The 20,707-nt window shown below is 34.3% G+C and overlaps 3 protein-coding genes across 3 annotated transcripts in view; all 3 read left to right on the top strand.

The window, feature by feature from the left end:
- The window catches only part of LOC132203433 (uncharacterized), a 30,571-nt gene extending 16,003 nt beyond the window's left edge, over nucleotides 1-14,568 (top strand). The window contains exons 2-9 of the mRNA XM_059631231.1: nucleotides 7,523-7,704; nucleotides 8,018-8,116; nucleotides 9,369-9,483; nucleotides 9,545-9,675; nucleotides 9,742-9,903; nucleotides 9,962-10,090; nucleotides 10,734-10,900; nucleotides 12,957-14,568. Coding sequence (XP_059487214.1) covers nucleotides 7,523-7,704; nucleotides 8,018-8,116; nucleotides 9,369-9,483; nucleotides 9,545-9,675; nucleotides 9,742-9,903; nucleotides 9,962-10,090; nucleotides 10,734-10,900; nucleotides 12,957-13,226 — 1,255 coding nt within the window. The 3' untranslated portion in view covers nucleotides 13,227-14,568. The remainder of the gene's footprint in view (nucleotides 1-7,522; nucleotides 7,705-8,017; nucleotides 8,117-9,368; nucleotides 9,484-9,544; nucleotides 9,676-9,741; nucleotides 9,904-9,961; nucleotides 10,091-10,733; nucleotides 10,901-12,956) is intronic.
- An 863-nt stretch (nucleotides 14,569-15,431) lies between these two features.
- On the top strand, nucleotides 15,432-18,411 carry LOC132203052 (exocyst complex component 5-like). The gene is made up of 5 exons (XM_059630496.1): nucleotides 15,432-15,699; nucleotides 15,824-16,095; nucleotides 16,150-17,153; nucleotides 17,249-17,520; nucleotides 17,593-18,411. The coding sequence occupies exons 3-5, from the start codon at nucleotides 16,964-16,966 to the stop codon at nucleotides 18,205-18,207; spliced, it is 1,077 nt and encodes a 358-aa protein (XP_059486479.1). The 5' UTR covers nucleotides 15,432-15,699; nucleotides 15,824-16,095; nucleotides 16,150-16,963; the 3' UTR covers nucleotides 18,208-18,411.
- Nucleotides 18,412-19,211: 800 nt separating this feature from the next.
- Nucleotides 19,212-20,676, top strand: LOC132203436 (protein ABHD11-like). Its single transcript, XM_059631234.1, has 4 exons — nucleotides 19,212-19,391; nucleotides 19,446-19,767; nucleotides 19,961-20,134; nucleotides 20,188-20,676. Exons 1-4 carry the CDS (start codon nucleotides 19,297-19,299, stop codon nucleotides 20,515-20,517), a joined length of 921 nt encoding a protein of 306 aa, XP_059487217.1. The 5' UTR covers nucleotides 19,212-19,296; the 3' UTR covers nucleotides 20,518-20,676.
- The last annotated feature ends 31 nt before the right edge of the window (nucleotides 20,677-20,707 follow it).

Below are 20,707 nucleotides of genomic sequence, written 5' to 3'. Positions count from 1 at the left end.
TTATAAAAAAAACCTAAAGAATTTTTAACAAATGAAAATTTTATTTGGTATTTTTTTTTAGTATATCTTAATTAAGCTTAAGCATATTAATATCTGAAGTAAAATAATAAATCCATGAATACATGATAGGGCTGCGGCGTTGAAAAGCTAGGATCACAGGGTATATTTTTCATACTTTTTTTCTGTAAAACTAACTCCAAATTGAACTTTTGTATTATAGTTTATTTAAAGAGAATTTAGAGTAATAAGTATATCAATGAATTTCTTTCAAATTTTGATAAATTTTGCATTAATGTATTTGAACTTTTTTACTAATCAACTATTACAAAATGAAGCCCATCACATGCATTCCTAGAAACCAAAACATGTCATCAAAGGTCTCAATCGCAATCAATCATTTGCAGCAAAAGCACTATTGCGACTGTCAAACACAATTTACATGGAAACGACAAGCAGCGTGTAATCAGCGCGCTTCTCCTTCCCTGCTCTCTCTCGTTAATAATAACAATTCTTGGAAGGTCCTCATCGTCATAGCCCCCTCCTTCCGTGCGCTCTGTGCTGTGCGCCGCATTGATGAAGCTGTGTTGCTGCAAAATTTAGGCTCATACACGAATAATAATTTATTCAAACGCGCCGACAACTAAATTGAATCACTGCAAACTCTGTAATAAAAGTCACAGACAGACTGACCACGCACGTTGGCCAGAAATGGTGCAAAATTTTGTGTGCGAATTATTATCTATCCATACCTAACTATCAGTTTTAAATTTTAATATTTTCGTATCAGATTATGAGTTATTGTCATCATTGCGGTAAATCACGTTGCTCTAATATGTTTAAAAATATTGAAAATTAAAGTTTTAAAAGGAAATTAACGAAACTATTACAACTATTATTTGCACAAAATGATCAATTAAAAAAAAAACATTAAAATAATTTTTTTAAATTGTAAATATTTGCCTTTTGAAAAATTATTTTATTAAAATTGTCATACATCCTCATCAATATTATGGTTTTGCGATATTGATACCATGACTTAAATCCATTCCGGAATTTGCGGATGGATTGGCTCATTTCTCAAATAAAGTATGCTTTGGTGAATAAAAATGAAACATCCAAAAAATTAATCCAAAATAATAAAGCTAAAAAAATATGTGTACACGATATAATGAGAAACACCACCAGTATACGAACTGAATGAAGTATGTATATTATGCACCGCTGATTGCTTTTTACTAAAATAAATTAGCTTGGAAATGCCCTTATATTCTTTTTGATAAATTGACATTAAAATAGGTAGAGTAATGACATTATTATGTGCTGTTTTTGCACTTTGATATAGTTTTTCCTATCGCCCACTAAAAACATGAGCACCAGATTTATCGACCGGCGCCATGACGAATTCTGAGAAATCCTAACAGCGGCCAGGGTTGTTTCTGCTGTTCTAAAAAGACTGGAACTGGGATAAATACTCCAATATATTTCAAGATTTATTTCCTCTTGCTCGTTTTTAAACAACAATAGCGTAAATTTGAACTTTCAACTTGTATATGTACGAACCACTAAAAAAGAGACACTGACAATGAGAGAAAAAAGGTGATTATTCTATATTTTAATCAAAAGTTTTCTTACGCCTAAATACCCATGCTTTCCTTTTAATTTTTTTTTAATTCTACCTATAATTAAAGAAAATTTCAGATCAATATCAAAATTTATTTATGCCATTAAAATTTTTTTGAGTAGCAGAAAGAATGAATATGTAACGCGATATGTATGCGATACAACAAATCCTATCCATTTCAAAAGTAAAATAGGGTTGATGAAGTGCGACGCGCACTTTATTGATCTGACCGTGAAAGATTTTTCCAAGAATTTCCCACTCGATTGACATTTCCACAAAATTTAAGGCACGCGCAAATCCTATATTCACTCGTCCTATGACGTACACAGCTTTTCACCTCGGGGCGCAGAATCTTCCGCTGAAGATTGTATTTGGTTAAAATGCAAATAATTGCTTTTTCACCTTTGTGTAGAGAGAGAGAGAGAGAGAGAGAGAGAGAGAGAGAGAAGAGAGAGCGCTGCGTTTTTGCTAGCGCCTTTGCAAGCACATGAGGAAAGAAAAAAAAACGTTTAAATTTTAAACTTCCTTTTTTCTGTTCAAATACTTCAAAGATGATGAAATGTAATCTCGCCATTTTTACCAATTTCTGACAGTTTTATAGACAACGAAATTTAAAACAAATTTTTTTGTCAGGAGGGGAGGAGGCATTGGGCCATTAGAATTAGAATTTGAAACTATAGAAATTTTGCTTTTGCCATGAACAAGTAGAAATCTTTAGCAGGAGCGAGTACTCTGATTTGAGAAAACATCAGCAAGTTCTGACATCTTGCAAATTTTTCCATATTTCTGGCGCTTGTAACTTAATTTAAACTTTCCCTTGATAATGGGAAAACTGCGCCAAGTCCTTTCCATTATATAAAATTTGGCTACTTTACTCCTACGCAATTTTACCCCCACAGAATTGTGAAAGATGGAGTCTATGCTCACTCAAGTTGAGCCTCTGTTATTATTTTTCCCTTTACAATTTTGCTTTATTCAAGAGCCTGCTGCTTACATTTCCAGGAAGATTTCCTCACTTGCAGGGTGGTTTCTCGGAAATTTTAATTATGTGTCGCCACTCCAACGCATGCAAAATTGTATTTTCCCTCTGTGATTTACATTTTTCTGTGCGCCATCCCTGCATCAAATCACTCTCCTACGCAGAGTCTTGAACAATTATTTCTGAAGGGGTACACGCGAGTGCTTCAAGAGCTCCTCTTGACTTCTCGGAAGTAAACAAGGAAATTGCAGCACAGCGGTGGTGTAATATCATTAATATATTATGCTTGCTACAGCTTTTACACAAACTTTCTTGTTTACTTTGCTATACTTATTGCCACTGTGTGTTTCGTTATGAATTGAATTAAATTAAACGTGGAACATATGATTTTAAATAAAAGTAAAAAAAATTAGATTTTTGTGCAAATTAAAAACAAAAACATTATTATAAACATTTTTTTACTCAAAAAATTGTAATAATCAAAATAATTTACGGTCCTGTTTTAATTTCTTTACCTTACCCTTCTACCTTTTACTGAGCATGAAATGTTTACTTAAGTTGAAGTGCATAAAAATAAATTGTAAAAAGGACCATACATCTGAAAGATTTATTACAAAATTTGATAATGTTAATTGATTATCTTTGTACAAAAGTTCCGTAAGCAATTTATGATTAGATTTCTCGGCAAAACGTTGACATCCTGTTGTTTTTTCTCTCCCACTTGTTTCCTCTCTGCTTGCCGGCGTGTGTGTTCAGCATCAGTCAATTTACGTGCGACTTTTATTATTCAGCTCGCAGGCTGAGTCCGAATTGCGGTAATTAGGCCAGTGCTGCCGCTCAACAAAACTCTTTCGTCTGCAGCAGCACCGCCGATTTTTTTCCACCGGCTTTATACTTCTTACTTTTTTCTCTCTCCGACTCGCTTCTCCCTCTCTTGCGTCCGGCGTGATTATTATTTTTAATTGCCCGCGCCGAAGTCAAGGCAGGCTGCGAATTGAGGCACTTACGCAGAAACAATTTAAAAGCCGCGCGTAATGAACGCCGGGAAAACAATCGACTCGAATTATTTTCCGCGAACTTCAACGGCGGCGCGGATGAGTCTCGAGCCAAATACGGCTGCAGAGATTGCTGCCCATTCCTCCAGCTGCTTTTGCAATTATATTATTACCTCTAATAACCCCACCTGTAATTACCTTAAACACACTTTTATGGTCCAAATTATAAAATTCATCCACAGAAACGCGCGGCCGCATTTGTTCTTTCACAGATATTTTTTATCTTCTAAAATTTGTGCACAATTAATGTAAAAAAAATTGTAAATTTTAGACCCCAATTCAAGAAAATAAAGTGATGCAATATATTATTGCACTCACCCTTAAATATAATTTAATTCGAGAACCCCCGTCTTCTTAGAAAGGCAAAGCCGCATTATTTTCCTTGTCAACGGTGCCGTGGCTCACGCATCTTGTTGAATACGCTGAGTCCCTGTCAGCCCTGCTTCCTTCTCTGAAGATCCTATCGAGCCTCGAGCTCTGTTCAGTCCCCGCGCCTTCTCGGAAATTTCACCACCAACCTCCATTACAGCACCAAGGGCGGCGCTGTTTTCGCTCATGGGGCTGCTTTTCAAGTGGGTTCTGCTGGTAGAAATTGAATGCTCTAGTTCCAAATTTCCACATCAAAAGCAATTAATAATTAATTATGGAATTCTGCAATGGTACATGTGCTTTCAATATTAAGTGTTGCTTACTACATAAAATTATTTTGAGTTTTGCATTGAGCATAAATAATAATTATTATTATTTGTTATGTAAGAAATTATGAATTTGGGCAGTAGTTTCTTGATAAAGTATGAGGAAAATTTGCAACTAAATTGTCTGAAAAAGAGGAAAACTAATAGACGGTTTTGACGGTTTTCTCATCTGCCTGATTAATGCTCACAATGAAAATCACTAGAAATTTAAAAAAATATTTTATAGTTAGATTTATGTATTAAAATTCATTTGATATGAAATGAGAGTTCATGTTTCTAGTAATAGGGGATGAAGAACGCGTAACAAAATTTTTATTTCTCCATAGGGGAAGAAATTGCAACCTAGTTGTGCATATTCTCCTATAGCTCACAGCAACATAAACAATCATGGCTACGCAGGTGGGGATGGAAAAATTAGGTTACCAACCTATTGCTACAGAATAGGCAATAAATTAAAATCGCCTACTTTGTTCAAAGTGGTAATAACCAGGACAGAAATTTAAAATCCGTCTGCATTGTATTAAACTTTACCTTAAGCAAATTTAAAATAATTAGAAATTTCTAAAAATAACGAGCCATTATTTATCTCCAGCGGCCGATAATTAGAGGAGAGAGAGCAAGATGCGTGACGCTGCCAGCAAAAAATAGAACCGCAGCAACAATAACTGGCCTGCAATAAACATTTTTTTACTTGTTATTTTCTAGACGTATTATGTGTGTTTGAGCGCAAACGTGGATCGGCGAGTTCTCAGCTAATTGATTGGCTGCCGAGAGCCCCATCGTCTTGCACCATGAATACAATTTTTCTTCTTACATTTATTGGCATTTCAAAAAAGTCTTCTGCCCAGCAAATTTTCCTTTTCTTGCCCCACGAGCGACTTGTTATGAAGAAAACTTACAAAACCACTTGGTGCGCCTGTCGACCGCAAGCAGGCGGCGCCTTTCCCGGAATGTGCATTCATGCCCCGGTTTCTCGTAAATTTAACATTTTATGCATAAGCACCGCCGATTCCCGGGACGCTGGTGAATTATTCACAGGCGAGTTCCAGAAAGTGATTTCACACCAAGCACGCCACGCGTTTTATTTCGCGTCGCCCAGGAAAAATTCAAAAAATATTTCTCACAGCAGAACTTGAGCCAAATCGTAGACAGGGGTTTTTGAAGTTTCTCCAAACGCGGTCAAGTGGAAATCAGAATTCGGCCCGTCAGGTGTACGCACTAGACGGCTTCCGCGAATTTGAGCGGGGTCACAATTCTGATGTCATCATCCCGCGCTCAGGTGCACGTACTTAGAGTAAATGCGAATGCCAGTCACGCCGTTGCGAAATTTTATTATTATTAATGCTGCTTATGTCCGGAGCGATCGCCGGTCATTAATTTATTTGTCCGACACGTTTGGAAGAGCCGATTCAAAACACCTCCCTACTTTGTAATTCTTTGTTAGGCGAAAAACGTTCACATGCCCTTTCAAAGAGTGTAACTATTAATTATTGTGAACCGAATTGAGCTCAGCGGGTCATTGAGCCGAAAGAAAGATAATAAAATATTATGAAAAATCTTAATATATAACACAAATTTGATATTCAATTAATATTTAAATGGAAATTTCGGTTATAGTAATAATCTTTTCTAAAATTGTGCCTTGCCTCTTTCAAAGATCGTGGATGAGTGATTTGTGTGTTTAAAATTTGAAATAATGATGATCAAAGCTTATGTTTAGAAAAGTGTTTAGTTGAAACAAAACAATTAATTTATCTTGTGATCAGAAAAATATAAATTTTATCCCAACTGTTGATCTTAATTACCAAAAACAAAATAATTCTTGAAGTATAGAAATTTTGCATAATATTAAAGACAATACACAAATGAATAATAATAATCCTAGAAAATATTTAATTTGTTTATAGAAATATGTAATTTAATAATATTTTGTTCAAACTTAGAGCTCGGAGATTTTTATACCTTTTTTAATTAAGTTTTAAATATTCTGCTCTAAAGAGATACCGTTAAAAAATACAATTATTAATTCTCAATTATCAATAGTATGAAACAGAATGAGAATAAAAACTAATTATTTACAAAATATTCGTCACCAATGAAATAAAAAGTATTTTTCGCGCAAGTATTGCCATTTCCAAGGGTCAATACTTTTCGGCAATCTAAGTCTGTCTGGAAAAATATATCTGTCCTTTCCACCTACCCAAAAAATAAATGCACACGCCATTCAAATTCTTTGGAAGTGAATCAATTTTTCCATACTATCTGATTCACACAGTAATTCCTCGAAGTCATCTCACTTTAGCCGATTAACACACTCTCGATGTGCATATGTGAATATTAATCGCACATTAGAATTTAAATTGAACTTGCAGTCAGTCAGCTGAGAAAATAAACAGCCTGGAGCACGACCCTCGGAATAAAATTATAATTCAGTAGCCAGAGAGGAAGAGATCATTGCCCAAGAGAGTAAAACTTGAGACTTATTTATATGCAAATTCCTGCTGTCAAAATAGACATATCTTTCTTAGTGGACGCACAACGAGTTTTTCGTAGCACCAACTTGTAGCAGTAGTTGTAGTATGGAGTGGCATGTGAGATTCGCGCACGCCGAGTATAATAACTTTGATACTTTCATTCTCAGAATGCCTCACAGTTTATTTTGCCTCGCAATTTTTTTCGTCTGTCCGGCTGAAACTTTTATTGAGGGAAAATCTATCGGCACATCTTTTTGAATAATAAACGCACACTTTTTGTTTTGACAAGCGTTCGTGTTTTCCACTCGAGAACTTTACGACGGCGGCTCTCGGAGAAGTGTGCCATCAAGTAATTCGTTTGATTCCAAGACGTTGATCATAAAAATTGCACCAGATATACAGTACTTGGAAAGGCACGCTGGAAGAAATAAAAAAGAATATAATGCAATGCACAAACGCTTGCTTCTTGGAAATTAAATTTGATAGGCGTGTCCGCCCCAGACTGAATTTAATACAGCGAAGAGTGAATGAAAAATTTTTGCTCAGCACGTTCGTTTCGCAGTATTCCACACGTCGCGAGCAATCCAATCCCACACGCTGCACGCCTCACTTTGCGCCCGTTACTTATTACAAACATATAGGAGCCCCACTTTAATACAAATTTCCATGCTTCAACCCTTTTTCTTTTCTTGTTCCAGGTACAAAGATGACATTCCATACCCATGGCTGGGAGGCGGATCCTCTTTCATTCTGGATCCACAGACTGTAAACCAGACAATATTTTCCGGTGCAGTGCGCGAATCCGACGCCGGACTCTACAAGTGTGTGGTGCGCAATGACACCCATTCGCTCTCCCACACAATCAGTCTCACGGTTCTAGGTGAGTTGATTTTATGAAAGAATAACAAAAATAAATCTGTTTTTTATAAAAATTTTATTCAAATTTAGAATTATATGGGTAAAGCAGATTCTGGTTAATTTTCTGCTGAAATAATTGCTTTAAATTGTCAATATTATGTAAATTAAAAAAAAAAAAAACACATTGAATAATGGGCTTAGTAATTAAATTTCTATTGTCTTTTATTTTATTTCCCTAATGCAGTGTCGTAAAATTATCCTGTTTATGTAAAATTCAATCAAAAAAATTTTCTAGAAGGAAAGCAGCAATTCTTTAAAACAATTTTTTGCTTCAGACAATGACTACGAGGGTCCTATGAAAACAACCTACAAACCGGAAGACCAGTACATTTCGCCAGGAGACAGCACGCGATTTTTCTGCGAAGCTTTTATCGGTAAGAACAAGCAGGATGAGGATGCAATAAAAACACCGTCAATATATATTTTAGTCTAGCGCATACTTTCATAAAGTAGATTAAAATTTATAGCTTTTAGTTCCTGCCGTAATTGCCCCAAATTTCGCAAAAACCGCGACCTGACTAATTAGCCATTTTGCACATCAACAAAAACAAATTAATTTTTGTCCTTAGTGGAAGAAATATGCGAAATTTATAAAATTAGCTCCGGTTGGAGATTGTTGGTGGCTACCGCGGGAGGCCAACAATTATGCACACTTATCGACGGTTCGCTTTGGCAGTCAGTTGGGCAACACCAATTTTGTATTGCGCACGAACTCTCGCCGCCGCTTCTCGGCGAGTGCAGCGCTGCTTTCAGCACAGCCTGTCGATAATTCGTTTCTTGGAATCGCAATCAATAAAATTATTTTCCAGTACAGCTTGTTTCGAGAAGCGACAGCGGTGCTGCTCTGCCGTGCACAAGTGCGTAGGTTTCAAATGAATCGATCAAGCGCAAATTGAGTAGATTTACCCCTCTCGACGGCAAAACTCCAATTTGTGAGAGAGGGTCATTATCTGATGTAGTACATCGCCACTTATTGTACTAGTAGTCTTATCATTATTATAAAAGGGTCACAAATTAATGAATAAGGAGATAAATAAATTATTGGATCTAGACAGGAGCGCTTCAAAAAGAAAATACAGCCCTCTTTATCATTATTGTCAAATTTAAATTTAATTTAAAAATTGCCAAAGTTAATGTTTAATTAAGTTGGCAAAAGTTATTGTCAACAATTTTTTAATTTTGTTTAGATTTGAAATAGTTGAAACCAATTAAAAAAAAAATGGAGTCAATTTTTGTAAACCTAAAATTAAATAAAAATGTGGAAAGATGAAATTTCCTCTACAATCATTTATAAAACGTGTGGCTCCTTAGGGAAAAAGGGAAATAATAAGATTTTTTTGCTGATTCCACAGTAAATATTAGATTATCCTAAAACTTCAATTCTCTCATGAAATTGGTATACCTCTTCAATATTATCTTAGAATTAATTGCTAAAATATTGCTCAATTTTTAATGATTTCTTATTGCTTCCATTGCACTTACAATTAGTTCACGCTGTGTACAATTTTCAACTGTTTTTACAATTAGGAAATTAGTTAATCTTTTCCCCTCTAATTCATTTGTAAAAAAGGAAAACATGTAAAATGAGTGTCTTAAAAAAAAAATTTGACTTATTTCTAATTTCAGGACACATTGCCGTAAACAAAACCAGTGAATTGCACCAGACAGTGAACTGGAGAAAGGATGGAGCCAACTCCTCACTACTGAACTCGACTAAGTTCATCCAACACCACTTTCACAGGTAAATAAACAAATCGCATAAACTTTCAAACATTCGACTAACTTCGTTGCTCATATTGCAGAGATGAAGACCAAACTCTTGGTGGTTATCTCGAAGTCGCAGATGTGCAGCCCCAAGATTACGGTCGGTACATTTGCTCCATCGCTGTTTCCAACTGGAACATGCACATGTCGGCAGAGCTTCGCAAACAAGGTGAATAAATTTGTAACTAGTTCCTGGGCTCGTTTTCTACAGCCTTTCTTTTGTTAATTCTCTTAGAAGTGCCAAAGGCCGCTCCGCTGACGTCGCCACCCAACGGCGTCTCCTTAGCCGTAGCTTTATCTTGTATAGCCCTAGGATTAGTGCTTCTAACTTATTACAAACTGCGACTCAGACTGCTCCTCTTGTGGAAGGATTTCTTCTCTTCGGGGGATAAAAATGGTAAAAGTTTGATGGTTCTTGTGGCGAGTCTGGCACTAAATTGTTCATTTGTTTTCAGATCCAAAAGAGTTTGACATATTTATATGCTACGTAACCAAAGACGCTGAGTTTGCAGTTGGCGAACTGCTGCCGGCCCTCGAGAAAAGGTTCCACTACCAATGCTGCATTCATCAGCTCCAGCCTGATGGTAATTTAATCATGTAAATTTGCACTCACAAAGTCTTGGTTGCCACATAGAGTTAAAAGGGGGAATTAATTGGATTCCAAGAAACAGACAATTTTGTGATTTCAGCGCTAACAAAATTACATTTAAAAATCTTAACGAACTCTCAATATTTAATTTTTAATAAAATTTTAATTATTTTTTCTTACACATTTGAATTTTTCCTAATATCTTATCGTAACGAAAATACTTTTAAAGCATAATAATTAAAAATAAGTTAATTCTGATATCTTTTTTTGAAATTAATTGCAAACATTTCAGACTCTTTTATATTATTTTAATCAATTTTATAAGTGATTGCTATATTATTTTTATCTATACAAAAATCTAAAACAGCCATCAAACATGACTGTATTAGAAGAATATTTAAATTGTGTAAATGAAATCAAACAGCAATGCAGAATAATATCTTCTGACACCCTGAATTAAATTTATTTTATTTTTATGATTTTTATGCAAGGAAACTTTCAGTTCAAAACCGCGGCTAATGCAAATAAAAACTTCAATTAATTTTATTAAATTTTTCATATTGATATATTCTCACTTATACTTTTAGCAAAATCTACTAGCAATTATTTTTCTAACATAATTTTAAAATTGATTCAAGGTTGCGGGCGTCTGGCCCAGTTATCCCAAGTCAGTAGGCGGCTGGTGATGGTGTTGTCACCCGCATTTGCCCAGCAGCACTCATCCACCTGGAGCGCCGCCTCGTTGGCCCAATTACTGGACCACCTATCACAGCTACACCCCAGCATGGTGTTCGTAGTCACACAGGTACAGATTCCATAATATTTTGAATAACTGATTGACATTTATAATTATAAAATAGATTTCTATATGATTTTTAATACGAGTACATAAAATAAAAAAGTTAAATTTAAATAATTATTCCATTGTACTGCTTTTAATATTTTTATTCATTTTTCTCTTAACTAACGCAAATAATACATTTTTTATAGCATCTTAAAAAAATCTCAAATTTTAAATAAAAGGGTAGTGCAAGTTAGATTGATAAACTAATATATTACCTAGTCAAATTGCACGACTTAATTATCCAGCTTCTATGTGGGTTTCCTCGAGCCCATCAGGAATATAAATTAGTTTTAAAGTTGATGCAGAAATCTCTTATAGCGCTTAATTTGTAATTTAGTAAGCAGAATATTGAATAAACTTATGCAGAGGTTGCAGAATATAATATTTTGCTTAAAACGCGCTTAGCAACACGGCAAACAACAGCGCTGCAATTAAGCGACAAACTTCCCAGAATGCTTCAATTGCGTAATTTACAGCGCGAAAATGAGCGCGCGAGCAATTAACTGAGCTCCCTCGGGATGGCAGAGACGGACTCAGGTGCCTCAAGAAAAGTTAATTGCAGCTATTTCTTTTGCGAATGCTGTGACTTGGCGAAAGGAGCAAATTGAAATAATTTTAGACGCAATTAAGCCGATTTTACTGAGTCCGTCTCTGCTTTTTATATAACCAAGCACCTTTGTTTCTCGAAATTTTACAATCATCTGTAATTATTACATCTTTTTACTCAAACAAAAATAATATTTTCATTACGTCAGTAGACATGAATCGATGAGTTATTAAATAAATTAATTTTACTCTCAAACGTATTTTTCTTTCTAAAATAATCAGGAACTTTGTAAGAGGCGCTTGAGAAATAATTTTCTCCTCTTTGCAATTCATTGTCTGCGAAAATTACGCGTAAGAAAAAATTTAGCTACAACAAAGACTGTTGGTCTTTTAAATGCATTTTATGACGTTCTTAATTATGACTTTAACAAAATTCGTTTGCATGATGACTTTGAAAATTTTAAATTTTTCTTTTGCAGCAAAGATATAAACTATTTTTTTTTGTAATATTATTAAAGATATACGGCATACTAAAAATATTTTCCACTGCAAAGTATTCTAAAATTGCAAATGGCAGACAAATATTATTTTTAATAACACAAAACTCTTGTCTTGGATTTACAAATTTGGCGCTTTTCGCCCACTTTGTAAACAGCAAAGCGCGCGGCAGCAGGTTGTAATTAAAACGTTGTTGGGCCTAAGAAGGGTGTACTTGTCGTCTGTAATTAAAGCAAAAAACATAAAATCGCTTGGTTTGGGCATTCAACACAACTAGTTTAGCCACTTTTGGCATTTTCGTCGCAAATTGGCAGCTTGATGGACAAGGTTATAAACTAGAGAAGAGCCGCGTCTGCTTATTGTTTGCTCATATTGAGAGAAGAGGATTTCCTATGTTAAAAATACCTAGGCTAAAATAAAGTTTCAAAATAAGGGACAAAGAGCGAAATATTTAACATCAGGAAAACTTCAAATAAGTAAATTTTAGTTTAAAATTCAAAATTATAATAAATAACTAAAAAAAAAAATTATTTTTACACTTGAGGAAACTTAATGTTATGTTTAAGTAAACGTACAGCGCATCGGAGTTAATCTGAGGAAGAATCATTTGATATAAAAAGTTTTTTAATTTTTTATTTTATATATTAATTTTTTGTATGATATTTATGTAATAATCTGAGTGGATCAGATAAATATATTATATAATTTTAAACTGATTTTGAAATAATAATTAAAAACTTTTTATGTTTGTTTCTTCTGATAATTAAAAATTATTATATGATGCACATCAGCAATAGCAATTCTAATAAGATAATTTATTTGCAATTAATTTTTTTTATAAATATTTACATTTGGTAACAAAACAAAAATTTTATAATTTAATAGTTTCCCCCTTTCTTTAAATTAGTGTAGACAAGTAATTTATGTATCAAGAGCTAATTAAAAAACCGGGTTGTTTTTTGTTTGATTGCAGGATCTGCCTGTGGATAGTGCTGGTCGCGAGCTTTCGGCGGCGCTGCAGAAGACGCGGCACATTGTGTGGCCACCGCCGGCCAAACTAGAGAAGGACAACTTCTGGATCCGGCTGTGCCTGCTCCTGCCGGCGCGGAGGCCCCTGTGCGCCCCTCGCTCCAGGGACAGGCCCCCGGCAAAGACGCAGCCGCCCGCAAACAATGATCTGCAGATGAAGAAACTCAACCCGGCCACCTCTACCTCCCATGAGTCCCTCGAAGTGCTCGTGTGAACTTTTCTGCTCAAGGCGAGCTAGTGGCGGACCTTTTCGGTTTGTTCTCTTCTTTCCCTTTAACTTATTTTGTGCGTTTTGACACAGAGTTCACCAAAAACCTTTTACAAAATAAATATATATTTATAATTTTTTGTCATTGTATTTTTGTTATTATGATTTTTGCAAAGCTGACTGTGTTGTGGAATAGTCGAGAATCGAATGAACTTTTTTTTAATGAATTTTCAATTTACTTGTTGAATAAATCAAATTGTTGACGGCTTTTAGATGATCTTTGGGCAACTTTCACTTCAAATAATCCAGATTTGCTCTCTGGAGTTTTTATTGGCTGAAGTGGAAATATGACTGATCTCTGAATTTTTCTATTAACGATTTTGCACCTCTCATTTTCAATCTCTGATAATCCCCCCAATGGTTTGCAATCAACTGAATAAGTTATAATCTCGCAAGACGTTTCAAAGAGCAAGACCTCAATAAAATCTCTAAAATGTTAAATTTTCGTTTTTCATGAAATAAGGAAAGGAGTTATTAATTTTTGTCACTGCGCTAGTTTAAAATATGCATTTTTATTGTTTTTAATTTATCTTACGTAAGCTATTTGGGATCTGTCATATTTCTTTTGCAGCTGCAAAAGAGCAAACAAAAAACATAAGTGTGTTCGAAACATATATTCATGTTACATATATGTAACATGAATATATAAACATGTAACTTTATAAAGTTATCGTCAAAAATGTCTCTAATATTAAAGTCCGCTGTGTGTCTTGTTATTTTTTAAGTTTCTCAAAAGTCGATCTTTTAAGAAATATTGTACTAGAATATAATAATTTTATCAAACATAATAATATATCTCATCTTAAAATTACACGCATAGCATTTAATAATAATATTCCTTAAAATGTTAATCTATCTATGTATCATGTATTTAATTACATTAATGTTTGTGTACAAAACACAGTTTTAGTCAAAGAAAACTATAAACGGATCTGAGCTTACAATTTGACGGAAAAAATATGTCAATATTAATATTCTCACTGACGGGAATGAAAATGGGCAGTAATTGTAATGAATTATTTGGCCAGTCATACTATCTATAGATTTTTAAATCAGACGTAAACCAAGAGAATATTTTTTCAACCATGTAAAATTGTTTAATAAATTTCTTACAAATTCAGGAACACAAATTTATGTAAACAATAAGTGTCAATCAATTAGTGTAAATTTAACAGTGGAAGTAAAAAGATAAAAAAAAATACACTTGAATATGTAAATGTTCATAAATATGTGATTTAAAACTGATCAAAGTTTGAATGTGTGTAATAAGAATAAATAAAATAGACCGAGAAGCAAACAAAATTTTATTTCATTTTAATAATTAAATACCATTAACCTCTTATCTCGAAGGCTTCAGAAATTTTGTTCTAATAGAAATAGGAAGGAGATGTGATGGAATTTCTTGAGTAAATAAAAATGGGCCGTCTCTTTTAGCTAAGTTATCGCATTCCAAACATCAGATTTTTGTGGCACTAGATCCATCAATTCCATCATACATCCTGTCAAATCTTTGAAACATGACGATTTTTAATTTACAAGAATAGATTTTACTTTTCTTGGTCAAGGTATAGTGAGTGACGCGTGCTGTCTCTCTTGATCTTGAGCAATTCACCGCGCGATAAGAACTGAATTGCTAGTGAATTTGAGTATCTCTTCAAAACGTCAATCACCACCTTCACTTGTTAATTAACACAGTTTCTGATCTTTGATGAGAAGCTCCCTGAAAACTGTATACATCTAAATTTAAGCATTTTTTTTCCCAGATTATAATTAATGAAAGGGAATTAAAATTATTTAGCAACCTGTTTTGCAATATTTATTTTATTAATATAAAATAATTTTTAGAAACGGCTGTTAATCAAAATAATAATATTATATTCTGTCATATCTGCGAATTTTTTCTTTGTTTGTAAATCAACTTTATATTTTTCAATATTTTTTTAATGTGTTTATGAATTTGGGCAGGGCATGTCCGCAGATATATCAATAAATCTAACTTTAAACAATCTTTTTCTTCTAATGTGGAATATGCAAAATATCTTTACACAAATGATTGCCAGGATAATCAAATCAAGAATGCAATCATTTAAACAGTCTTATTATGTATGTAGTGTTTTGCACTGCTCATTTATCTAATCTTCTTTTTGATACTGGTAAGACACGCTGGCAATGAAGAGTTAAGTATAGTATTAAACTATTGAGCAAAAATCAATTGCGCGCCTCTGCTACAATATGTTTCGTAAAAAGACATTAATATTTTTGGCATTCGCCATAAGCCCAGTTCTTTGCTTTTATTTTGATATGTCCGATGCTGATCCCGGTTTGACTTCACCCTGCCCGCCGTCAAATCCGATGATTGGGATTTGGATAGCGGAGGACGCCTCACTGTATGAAACAGAAGCCAGTGGACCCATGAAAGGTAATAAGTTTTATATTGAAAAAAAAATGTAGCAAGAAATCCAAACTTTTATTAACAACGTACCTTAAATTTTTAAATTAATGTATTTCATTAACATACTAATTTTCATTTTTTTTTCAATCAGGACTAGTCTTAAGAAACGAGAAATGGACTAGATCTTGCGTCCGAACGTCAGACTTAATGGAGCTCCATTCTAACTTCACGTTCAAAATGAATGTCTACCTTCCTAATGCTGTGATCGGCACCACTACTCGAAAAATTCAAATTTGGCTGGTGCAGGAAGATGAGGGCGCTCATATTTTGACTGAATTATCAGGTTCCTCGGCAGCAGGCTGGTATTTGGTGAGTGCGCCGATGCCCTTACGACCAGGAATAACCTATCCTAGGAATTACTGGGTAATTAAATTTTACAAGCAGAAGAAGATAAATTTTAAAAAATTGATTATTCAGATTGAAATTTGGGTTACTGCCGATGTGGAATTTGCAGCTCTAAGCTGGTTTGGAGCCTCAGATGGCCCTTTACCACCTCCTTTTATTGAACCGTCCACTACGGTTGAACCAGGACCATACTATTAAAAAATTAAGAATGAAATGGAATGTGTAAGAAAATAAATACATCTAATTTCTTTAAGTCTAAATTAAGTAATACTATACCAGTCACGATTTTATAATAATTTTTTTTTAATATTACAGTTTTGCATTTTAGATGTTTTATTTTCAGCTTCTGAAACTATTTTATTATGCTACATATAATTTTTTTTTCGAAAGCAATTAGTAATTTTAATAAGTGTATACAAGTGCATAACACAGTATCTATAATAAAATATTGGAAGCTCCCTGAGTGTAACACACACTTATATAAATTAAAAACTAAAACTAGCGCAAGATTAGAGCGTGTATTAAAAAAAAATTACTACAGGAATGAAATGAGGAACTAGCTTTTTTGTTAAGCTTTTATGAAGTGCGTAAAAAGCGCTTACTTATTCTTAGAAATTCAAAATCTTGATTAGTTTTTTGTGGGGATTGCCATGAATTCTAAAACTTATATCTATCAAGTTAAACATTTCCCCCCTAAACTTTGTGATGAAATCGCAAAAATTTCAATCACCTTGTGTGATCAATCAAATCAAAGATAATAAAAATTCTGACGACAATAGTCGGCAGAAACGTCGCACTCTTATATTTAATCAGAATGTCACAAAAGGCGCTAACAAAATAGACACCTCTCGCGCGAAACACACCTACCTTGTGCCTAATCAGACTGATGATGACTCTCTCGCGCCTTGTTCTCTTTTTGGTGCTCGCGGCACGTCCATCAATGGGCGAAATTTTTGATCTGTCCGAAGGCAACCCCGGTCTTGAATCGCCTTGCCCACCAGGAAATTTCCTTCTTGGCTCATGGAGAGAAGAGGATGCATCGATATACGAAACTCCTGAAAGTGGACCATTGACAGGTAAAAGGAAATTTAATAAAAATTCATAGAATAAAAAAATTTAATTCTCAAACTTTAATTCATCGTTTGATTTTAAAATTGAATATCTTTTTTAGGACTTGTTCTAACAAACGAAAAGTTAACACGGTCCTGCATTCGAACTCCAGACGCCTTTGAGATTTTATCAAATTACTCATTCAAAATGAGCGTGTACATGCCGGATGCCAATATAGGCGCGACAACAAGAAAAATTCAAGTTTGGCTAGTACAGGAAGACGAGGGTTCGCACCTTTTGACTGATGTTAGGGGCTCGTCCTCTGCTGGTTGGTACGAATTTGAGGCTGACGTGCCAGTTCAACCAGGGATAACGTATCCTCGAAAGTATAGGGTAAATATTTTCAATTTCCTCTTTTTGATCTTGCTTGGTAATAATTAAAATCAATTTTATTTTTCTATATAGCTTGAAATATGGGTCACGGCCGACGTAGAGTTTGTGGCCTTGCGATGGTTTGGGGTCTCGGACGAGCCCATTATTCCGCCGACCCCAAAGCCCACAGACTCTCCAACAACAGAAATAATGGAGACCACAACTGAAGATGAATTCACGAATGAAGCAGAGACTACAACTGAGGAGGAATTCACAACCGAAGCGGAAACTTCAACTGAAGAACAGACCACCACAAGGTTAACGACAACGACCTCAACCACCAAAAGCCCAACGACCACCACCCTCAAAACAACCACGACTTCCGCTCCGACCACTTCGAAAGCCACAACTACGAGCCAAGCGCCGCCGCCTGAGTGCGAAAATGTTTTTCCAGATTTTTGGAGTACGATGTTGGGAATCGCCTTGGGGGTTTTGTTCATGAGTCTCATGTTCTTCTGCTTCATTTGCTGCTGGTGGTTCTGCGCGATCAGAAGAAAGGATTACAATGAGCCAGAACCCCCAACGTCACTTCCAAGGTTGGAGGTCGTCTCTGGGTCGAGCCAGTCAGGCTCGCAGAAGAGCATCACTGGGTCTTGGGTTTTGGGCAACAGAAATATAGACCCACTTTGGTATAGACGGAAAAGATAACTCATGTGTAGAGTATTGATGAAATATTTGATATAATTCTAATTATTAAAATATTGCTTTAATTGTATAATAGTTGTGTGATTGTAACAAAAGCTCCGAGATTTGTAATATAAATAATATCAGTTTGAATGCAGAAAAGAAAAGTATGTTTTGAATTTGAAAGAAAAAAATTAAAATTTTAATTATTTTTTCCAATTTATTAAATTAATTATTTTTTTTTAACTGAGATATTGTTTTCATTGTAAGTGAAAATTAAAAAAAAAGTTAAAATATAAATAATGTTTTTTAAAAAAAAATTTTAATACATATTATATTATAATAATATTTTTAATTGCATTGTATAAAATATTAAAAAAATTGATTTATAAAATTTAAATTAACAATCATTTTTATTGTTTTAAATTACTTTTTTTAGGCAAGAAAAATTTTAATAATCATGATAAATAGGTAATAATATTTTATAGTAAAACAGAAGAACTTCATTTAATTTTCAATAAAATATATAATTATTATATATTAATACATCAATTTGATATATGATAAATATAAACTATGGACCCTGCATTTCTGGTTTTCTTTTTATTGCAATTTTAATTTAACAAAATTAAGTTAATTTTTAAAAGGGGATAAGCGTTTGTCATGCGATTTTTTGTTCATGATCTTTATCAGTGCCAATTTCTTTTAAACCAAAATTAATTTCATACAAAATATTAAGAAATTCTTAGTGTCTGTAAAATTTTAATTGATAGTAATTCATATCCATAATAACTTTTTTTTTAGCTTTACGGGAATAAAAGTGAATTAAAAATTTACTAACAACAGTTAAATTAATTACCAATTTGACGATAAGATTAGCTGCAGATTTCCGCATTTCAATTATCAAAATGTTAGACATTATCCTTAGTAAACCTATATTTTAGTTTGAAATTGTGCAGTTGTTATCTTTATACCGGTTACAAGTCTTTATATTATCAAACCGCTGCAAAACACAGTATGACATTGAGAGCGGCAAATTGAAAAATCACAACATCATCAGTGGCTAACCTAGCGATCTACCCGTCAGGAAGTTAATTAGATTGATTTGCCAAAATGAGAATTATTTCTTGGAAAAAAGAGTTCCAACTATCAGCACCGTTACAGCGACACTTTTCCAGCGCCAAATTTACAACCCCTCAAACGGACAGGTCAGTGAACTTTGATTCACACACAATTAAAATTAATCTAATTGAAACTTGCAGAATTCAGCCCATCCAGATGGCCTACTCGTCTTATGAATTGACCTCAATACCCTCAATCAGCCCCCTCATCATTATGCACGGCCTTCTGGGCTCCAAGTCTAACTGGCGGTCACTGTCCAAAAGTCTGCATGCCCAGACATGCAGGAGAGTGGTAGCCGTAGACGCCAGAAACCACGGGGAAAGTCCGCACAATGAAAATCACAGCTACAGATATATGGCAGAGGATCTGCGGGCGCTCCTCACTTTGCTTGAAATTGACCGTGCCGTCCTGCTGGGTCACAGCATGGGTGGAAGGGCAATGATGTTGACAGCTCTACTTTATGTTTGTATAGATTAAAAATATTTTATTTTTTTTAAATTTCATATTAAATATTTAATAAATTATACAATGCCACCGCAAGAATAATAAAAAAATAGCTATTTTTTATAAAACAAATAATAAGAAAATATTTATAAATAAATATTAATGTAAATATAAATAAAGAATAATGTTAACTTATTAAATTTTGTTACAGCCCAATTTGGTAAAAGGACTAATTGTAGTTGATACTTCTCCAATTAGGACAAGCGAAAGTATAAATCTAGTTGACTCATTTTTGGAGGCAATGCGGAAAATTGAACTGCCCCCAAAAGTGCCAATTCTTATAGCCAAGAATATAGCAGACCGACAATTGAGCACGGTTGTGAAAGTAAATCAGTAATAACATTGATTTTTTTAAATTTTTAAATTAATATTTTCAAGGACATTGCAACCCGCCAGTTTTTGCTGACAAATTTATTAGAAACAGAGGAAGGTGACTGTAAATGGAGGGTCAATTTGGACGTTTTGCAGCGATACCTTGTGAAACAAGTTGCAAATTTTCCTCTTGTCACAAACGTGTACAATGGGCCAACCCTATTTATTAAAGGCGCTTTGTCCGATTACATCAAAGATTCAGACGCAGAGGAAATCAAACGAATTTTTCCCAATGCCGAGTTTGAGCGGGTTGAAGGAGCTGGCCACTCAATCCACTCTGACCAGCCTTCTAAATTCGTCCAGATTGTGTCCTCTTTCCTAAAAAAATTAACATAGACTGGCAATGAAGACTTTGATAATACATAAATAGGATAATTTATTTTTAAAATGAAATATTACTTTTAATGAAAAGCCCTCCAGAGAGCTGGTATGCCAGTGTTTACATCTTTTAGGACAGCACTGCAGATGCAGAGGTCACATCAGGGTCATTTTCAACGATCTTAGATCAGAATTTTTAATATTTTTT

The sequence above is a fragment of the Neocloeon triangulifer genome, unplaced genomic scaffold (genome assembly GCF_031216515.1).
Source record: "Neocloeon triangulifer isolate White Clay Creek 2 clone unplaced genomic scaffold, ASM3121651v1 ptg000017l, whole genome shotgun sequence".
NCBI lineage: Eukaryota > Metazoa > Arthropoda > Insecta > Ephemeroptera > Baetidae > Neocloeon > Neocloeon triangulifer.
Note: the sequence above shows the minus strand (reverse complement) of the source record. Positions and strands in the feature narration are given on the sequence as shown.